We start from the raw sequence: 8240 nt of genomic DNA, 5'->3' as shown, positions 1-8240 counted from the left end.
GGAAATAATTTTTTGTTTCTTTTGTAGGTTCACACTGCCTGTAAAGATCTGTATCCTCGTAAATGTCCACTTGGCCAATGTAAGGTATCGATCATACCTCCAACAGCACTAAACAGTATAGACTCTGATGGTACGTAGTATTGTAGCGTGTTCAGTGGTAGCTCTGGACTTGCAGTGCCTAGTGAGATCTGTATAACGAAACAAGGCTAAAATCCTTCTGCTGAGCAGGTGAATGCAGTCTTCAAATTTAGAGAAAAGTATAATTTTCCGTGTAGCTTTTTAAAGGATTATTTAACCGACATGATTTAAAAAATGTTTTTGAAAGTTCCCCACTAGAAATTTTCTCCCGTTTTATTTATGAGCCTTGGAAACTTTTCAAGTGAATGACCAGAGTCCTCAGACGAAGTGGGCTGATGCCTGCCTGGCATGCATCACTCATTCTGTGAGTTCTCAAATTTTTGATAACTTGGCTTTATGCAGAGGTAAGCTAGCTGAATGGCTCAGATCCAACAACTACTTTACCAGGCTAAAGAGAAGAATTGCTTCCATAGCTTCTCTAAATTTCTTTTAAATATAAGCAGTGTAAGAATCCTGCAACGCACAGATAAAAACCCAGCAAACATTCAAAACTCAGAGGTGCTCTTTGGTGGCTCAGAATAAGAGACGCATGAGCAGTGGGAGACTGCAGTCAAAGGCAGGGAGTGGATTTAATAAGGAGTATCATGAAATCTAATTGCTTTAATTTTATAGTTTGTGTTGATGGCAAATGTAGACCAACAACTTTAACACAATTTAATGAATTTTATTGTATGAAGTCAGTAAAAGTGATTGTTTATGTTGTATATATTCACTCTCTTTACTTGCTGTGTGGTGTCTTAGACCAGAGCGTCATGCTGCTATTTATTATTCATGCTAGAAAGATTGTTCCATATGTGAAATTATTTTTATTGGCATTTAAATAAATTAATCAAACCTTATTTTAAATTATACATTATGATAATGTGGAATTAAATTAGCATCCTTTAATGCCAATTTTTTATTTGTAGCTTTAGTAATTTTTTTAGTGATTGAAAACAACACAGTCATTTTAATATTGCCTGAAACAAATGTCAAAGCCTATACCTGTGATGTCTGATTTTGAAGTGTTGCTGAGAAACCACTACTTCCATGGACTGGTCATGTTAGTGACAACAGTGTCAATTAGTACTGCTTACTAAGGGCCTTATAGAAAGCCTGCTGTAATTAGTTAAGACCTGCATTGACTTTAATAAGGTTTGGATCACAGCTGAAGGTCTGCTGTTCAGTGATTCTATTATAATTAATAGTATAACTTCAGTCTGAGAAAAAAGTTCTCATGCAAAGTCTCACCTGGGAGCAACTGAGTACAGTAACTTTTAAAATCTGTGAGTACTCTTAGAAAGCTCATACAGACGTGGATGATCCAGTTGAACCCAGTAAGGTTAATGAAAAATCAGATTAAAAACCAAAGGCTTGTAACTGAAATATATATTTAATTATGTGATAATCTGTGAGGATGAGATTCGAGAAGTATTCTAAAAGGTTAATAAACTTTTTCACTGTGGAAAAACAATAAAGCTATTGTCTTCAGGATTTTACTAAATCTAGGCACTGAGAATACTGGAAAGAAAAAATGAACTGCTAAATCTTGAGCAATTCTGTTTTCTTTGCAGGGCTAATACTCAGTTTAGCATTTACATTATGCATGATAAAATGTACGCCTTTTGTCCTTCATCCCTTTCTTCCTCTTTCCCATGATTTCTTTTTGTGTTGTTCATATTAGAAAGCCTTATTTATTTCATTCTTTCTAACTATGTTCACAGGTTTCTGGAAAGCCACATGCCCGCCATCCTGTGCCAGTCCTCTTTTAGTTTTTGTTAACTCAAAGAGTGGAGACAATCAGGGAGTAAAGTTTCTTCGTCGATTCAAACAGTCGTTAAATCCAGCTCAGGTGTTCGATTTAATGAATGGAGGACCTCACTTAGGGTAATGACCTTGGAAATCTTGAGCAATCCTTTCCGCAAGGGAATTTAGTGTGAAGTATAGTGTTGTGTTGTCCCCTCATTGTGATAATTCTATCACCAATATCTACCTGTGACTTCCTAATTAAAATCTAAGAGATAACAGAATTTCAGGGTGAATTCCGGTGGGTGAAGGGATTGTAGGATAATATTTTCTTTTTAGAAAAACTCATTTGAAAATTCCAAACCAAAACCTATCAGCCCAAGTGTTTTGTGGCTTTTTGGCTAGCTTTGACTTCTGTTAACTGGTAAGGTTCAAAACCGTTACGAACGTTTTGATGCTTTCCTGAATCAGGGCCTTTATGCACAGTTGCCCAGGTGCTTTTCTTCCATTTCGTATGCGTAATTCAGATATTCCTGTGACTTTGTTGTGAACAGCTATGGAATAAAACTATTGTCTAAATGTACTCTGTATCTTTTTGAACTCTGAACACAAATGTCAGCGGGGGAGTCTGCAGTGGGTGATGGACGAGTACACTAAAACTTTTGTCATCTGAAAAGTACATTCAAAATATGGTTTAGGCAACATACGCAAATGGTCAAGAAAATGAGCATCTCACAAAATTTGGAGCAAGAACACAATTAAAACCATCAGGCATTCTGCAAAATCTAAGGGCTGATTACTGGAGAGACAGGGATGAAATTTGCATAGCAGTGGCCACAAACCCAAGCATCTTTGCACATTCATAAAGATTAAATTCATGCATATTTTTCTGTTGCCTAACTTAATTCCACACAGATGTAGCATTGTGGTTAAATGGCCTATTAAAATCAGTTACAGCAACTAGAAACACTAATTTTTGTACTCTTAAAGATGCAGAATTATGCTTACATGATAAGAATATAGACAAAACAAATGCACAAAAATTCAGTTCAAACAGTGGGCAAATAATACAAATATAATGGAATACAGATGTGGATTTTTATAGTTAGTACTATGTTATGGACATGTTACATTAATTCTTTAAGCTGTAATATTCTTTTCATTATAACCCTGATTTAAATCTGAATTCAATCAAAGTCCCTTTCGGCTAACATTTCATACATGTAATTATAATGACGGATAAAAGTAAAGAAGGTTCATCTCAATTGGAGAGACAATTTTTGAGAGAGGACAGTCTGAAAAAATTTGTCTGTCTGTTTGCAAGTTCTCTTGTTTCATCTAGTTGTACCTACCAGCAGCATGGTTCAGGAGGCCCACTTTGCTAGGTCAGGTTGGTTGCTTTTAAATATTTTTCCCAGTTTCCAAGGAGAGATCCTTAGCAGTTATTCTATCAGGTCGTGCTGATGTCTTCTTTTTTCTAGTTGATCTAAAAAGCAGAGTTGTATTCTTTGAGATAGTGAATTTCTAGGGGTTTTTCTCTCTTTTCTCAGGGTAGGAGAAATTGTTCTGGTATCGACATTTTTTCCCTTAAATATCTGCATCTTTTGTTCTGAATAGGTATCTGCCTATCATATACAAGTGACATTATTTATCATATATAAGTGACATTATTTTCTTTAGAAAAAATATAAATGCTTCAAAAATTTGTGATCTTAATGTGTTGCTTTTTAGAAATATTTCTGAGATTATACATATTCTGGAAAATAACATGCATTAAAAATAAACATTTATTTTTATTATTTTAAGAGTTTCTACTTTCCAATTTTTTTTTTTTTTTTAGTTTAAATCCCTGTTGTTTTTACCTCTTGGCTGTTTCTTCACATCTCACTCCCCTTTCCTCTGTGTCTCACCTTTCTGCTTGTTCTGTCTCTCTTGTCCTCCTTTTCTGTAGTGCCCAAGTGTTGTATCCTGTAAGTCTTAAAAGTCAGAGAACAGGAGGAAGAGCTGTAGGAAGCGAAAGCAGGATACGGCTTTAAGGATTTAGTATGAAATACTAGTATTATTTGTCTTACATTGTTGTGATCACCTTATGTGTAATAATTGCCTCCAACTGTCCTTGCATTTGGTTAGTCACACGTTGGCAAAAGCCCATCCGTATTGTGGAGCACATCCTGTCGTTGTGTCTTAACCTCCTCTCGTGAAAAATTCCCCGTGGTGCCTTGTTCTTCTGGCTGAAGTAGGAAGCATAGAGCAGTTGCAATTTCATAGCTTAGAAAGACTTTTTTTTATTAGTCATAAAATTAATAAAATAATATTAATAAAATCCTGAAAACAATATCAAGGGAAATTTTTTAAAAGTAAAACTCGGCATGTTATTTATCAGAAATGTCAGTATAAGTGGAATATACAGCAATAGATGGGATTCAGATAGGTTTATTAAGTAATTGGTTGTATCAACATACCCCAGAACAAGGAAAGAACCACCATAAAGGTGCCATGCAGCATATTTTCATGTCACAGTTGCTGATGAATATAACTGCTCTCTCGCTAATGGACATAATTGGCCCTAACAGGCTGCATTTTCTCTGCAGTTTGCGGTTATTTCAGAAGTTTGACAACTTTAGGATTCTTGTGTGTGGCGGCGATGGAAGCGTGGGTTGGGTCTTGTCAGAAATTGATAAGCTCAGCTTGCACAAACAGGCAAGTGTGTATACTTACTTTCCTTGACTATACTTACTAGACTTAATTTTGTGCCCTTACTTTTCCTTGACTTGGTTCTTTGTCATATATGTGGATATGGGCCAAACTCAATAGTTACTCATAAATGAAAATTTTCACTGGTGTAAACAGGACAAGTTGTATCTGGATTACACAATTTGATTTTGAGCTTTAGGCATCAGCTGTATAATTAACATTTGTTGCTTGAAATAACAAGCATTTGTAATAGTTTGTACTTTTTCTTGCTAGTTTTCAATAGTAGATTTGCTCCTGTGTTGTGTTTCAGTGTCAGTTAGGAGTGTTACCCCTTGGTACTGGAAATGACCTTGCTCGTGTCCTTGGTTGGGGAGGATCCTGTGATGATGATACACAACTTCCTCAGATTTTGGAGAAACTAGAACGAGCCAGCACGAAAATGTTAGACAGGTAAACCTAAACGTGCATATACATGATTTACCATGAAATTCAAATTGTATTTGTTTGGGTTTCTGATGGCCTAAATCCATCCTAGAGACTTAATGTTCAGTGGTTTTGGTTTTTACAGTGCAGATCATAATCATGAGGGAAGCTGAGATAGTAATGGGGACAGCTCTTCAACATCCTTTTTAAACTGAAGAGTCAGAGGGGGGAGCGGTTGATGAATTTAGGAAGCGTGTTGTCCAAAGGTGAACAAAGGAGACAGTTTATTGCATAACTGGTGAAGCTGCGTAACTGCCTCTTACAAGAATTTGTAAGCATTAAGAAATTGTATATATTCAAAACCATTTAGGGCAGTTTTACAGACTCCATGCCCACTATTTAATACCGTTAAAGGTAGCATCTTTATTTAGGAAACACCTGAGCTTTCTGTCCTTGGATGTGGGGAGAACTCTCATCATGTGCTTTCATGGAAAAGATGCTGGGCTAAGTGGATCTTTGGCTTGATCCACTACTAATATTTTTGTTGGAGGCATTTTCTTAGTCAAAAACAAGAGATCTTCCCACTCCTTGTTTTGTGTCATTTCCATCCATAAAGCAAAGGAGTAATCCCAATTTACAAAAAGTCAGAGAAGGTGGTGGTCATGTCATTCCAATGAAGGTGTAACACACTGTTTCTGAGAGGAGTATTTCTTACTCTGTTCCTTTCTCTCATGGGTGTTTCTGTTCTTGCTGTAGTTACAAACACCTGAATGTGATCAAAGAGGATTTTATTTTAGGGTTTTTTTTATGAGATAGAGAAACAAGTCCTTTTTTACATTAAGCTTTTCTGCATACTACTTGATCATTTTACAGCAAAGTACATAGAGAAATGCTTGTTACTGATCCTTAGAAATAATTGTTGGCCTGGGCATTCTGAAAGATTTGTAGATTAAATCATGTTTGTCTTTTCTGTGCTGAAAAAAGCTCAGTGTCTCTTTTTGCTCTAATTTCTGTAGACTTGCTCCCCAAGGCCATCTGCAGTGATTACTTGTTCTTTTCAGCAGGCTTTGAAGGATGTTGCTATTAGCGATTTCATACTATCTACGCTGTAGAACACTGTCCTTTACCAGGGGAAAAAATATATATATGTCAATGAAGATAGTTCACCATTTGCTTTGTTCTCATGCCTCCCTCCCCTAGTTGAGATGAAAAGCTAATGCTACCTTGGAGCTTTTTGTCTAGTAACACATATATTTTCCTTTGACTTCTGCAATTAGTTTGCACGAATTCTCTTATACTGTGAATGTTTTGGTAGAAAATCTTTCTTGCCTGCATTGAATGTCCCATGATTTGTTCACAAAGAAGGCTCATCATCAAATCACTAACAAAAAATGTAAGCAATAAAACCAATTATTATCTTCAGTCTCAATTATTTCAGCCATATTCAGTTAGCACACAATTAAAAATTAAGATGCTTTGTTTGGGTTTTTTTTAACAGTCGGTGTGACACTGAAGTTTCTTTTTGTTCATATGTTGAAGAAAAGATAAAACTAATAATCTGGAAACGTAAAAGCTGTTATGTTTCTTTTAGGTGGAGTATAATGTCATATGAACTGAAATTACCAGCAAAGCCTTCTATTCTTCCAGTGACTACAGAAGAGTCGGAGGAATGCCAGGTGAAATTTTACTTTTGTTTTGTTGCTCCATATACTGAAGTTTGAGCTTCTGGCATGACAATATTTATAATTGAAGCACTTGTGTGAAAAATAGAAACAGATGTTTTGTGATCTGCTAACTGAACTGAGTTAATGTCTGTTCACGGTGTGTACCTCAAATAATTAGGGTTTCCAGTTCTGTATTATTTGCCAAAAATGAATGAAGGTAAGGAGTCTTCAGCAGAGCAGTCAGAAAAATTTATTCCTGAAAAATACATTTATATCTTACATATTAGCTTATATATTATAGATAGTATATATTATTTTTCTATAAGAATATATTTTATCCTTATATAATATAAGATTTCATATTTTATATAATTATTTTTATATAAGAATATACTTATTTTATCTATAATGATATATTATTATGTTATATAATAATACTATGTATACTATAACAATATATAAAAATATATGAAAAAATATTTTTAATACATACATAAAAGCAAAATGTCGGCTATCTTAAGTTTGGAATAAGCATTGAAAAAACCCAATATTTCAAAGGCAAGGGTTGTATTCTGAAAGAAGGAAAGAAGCTTTTTGTAGCTTGTAAAAGTGACTAGATCAGGTGATACCACCCAACTTTCTCTTTTTTTTTGAGAGCTCGAAATCGTAAGTGACCTCAAAGAAAAGCTTAGTCTGTCTTTCAGACTAGATTTGTGCTTGTACTATCTGATGAGGTTTCAATTTTGAGGGAGAGGGAAATCCTTTAATGAAATTAATTGGAATGAAAAGTCTGACTAAAAATGAGAAAATAATATATGCCTAAGAAACTTAATGCGCATCAACTTTAACTCAGAAGTACTTTAGAAGCAATAAATAATCAGCAGGTTCTTGAATAATTTAACAATTCAGACTGTTTTAATTGGCAAGGAGGTTATAACCTTTGACAGCTTGCTGGAGATGCAAAAAGGCTGGGGCTCCACTGGCTGGGATTTTAATGGGGTTGCTTTGCACACAGCTCTGTTTCCAGTGTCAGCAATGCAGACCAAGTCTTTATCTTCTCTAATTTTGCAGGACAGTTAAAATTTTCAAGTGTATCTTCATCTTGTAAAGGAAAAAATATACATTTTGTTCTAGTTAGTTCTGGCTTTGAAATTGTGTTTAGCCCTTCCTGAAAATGGAAGGAACTGCTCATACAAAAGCTCTTTTTTGGAAGATAAGTTCTGTAGGCTATAGTTACCTGCCATTACTCCAAGTTGGAGAAAGCCATTTTCTTTTGAGTACCCTGTTGAATCTCTATTTTAATGTTTCTTGCATAGTTTATTGAGTTATGATATTTCAGAAAAAGAATTATTAACCTTAGAGTAGGTAACGTATTAAAATGCAGTTCAAAAAGTAAATAAAAGTACATATCCAATCCTTCTTTTTTCTTTCCTCCAGTTTCAGGAGACTTATTTCATAGAATCATAGAACCATAGAATAGATTGGGTTGGAAGGGACCTCTAAAGGTCATCTAGTCCAACCCCCCTGCCGTAGGCAGTGACATCTTCAACTAGATCAGGTTGCTCAGAGCCCACTCCAACCTGACCTGAAGGTTTC

The 8240-nt window shown here is 35.2% G+C and overlaps 1 protein-coding gene across 1 annotated transcript in view; it reads left to right on the top strand.

Annotated features, from left to right (window-relative positions):
* DGKH (diacylglycerol kinase, eta) overlaps positions 1–8240 on the top strand; it is an 83890-nt gene that overhangs the window by 29845 nt on the left and 45805 nt on the right. The window contains exons 7-11 of the mRNA XM_009322839.1: positions 28–130; positions 1842–2004; positions 4455–4563; positions 4868–5007; positions 6572–6656. Coding sequence (XP_009321114.1) covers positions 28–130; positions 1842–2004; positions 4455–4563; positions 4868–5007; positions 6572–6656 — 600 coding nt within the window. The remainder of the gene's footprint in view (positions 1–27; positions 131–1841; positions 2005–4454; positions 4564–4867; positions 5008–6571; positions 6657–8240) is intronic.

Source organism: Pygoscelis adeliae, unplaced genomic scaffold, assembly GCF_000699105.1.
Source record: "Pygoscelis adeliae isolate BGI_AS28 unplaced genomic scaffold, ASM69910v1 Scaffold74, whole genome shotgun sequence".
Taxonomy (NCBI): domain Eukaryota; kingdom Metazoa; phylum Chordata; class Aves; order Sphenisciformes; family Spheniscidae; genus Pygoscelis; species Pygoscelis adeliae.
This window is presented reverse-complemented; position numbering and strand designations above follow the sequence as displayed.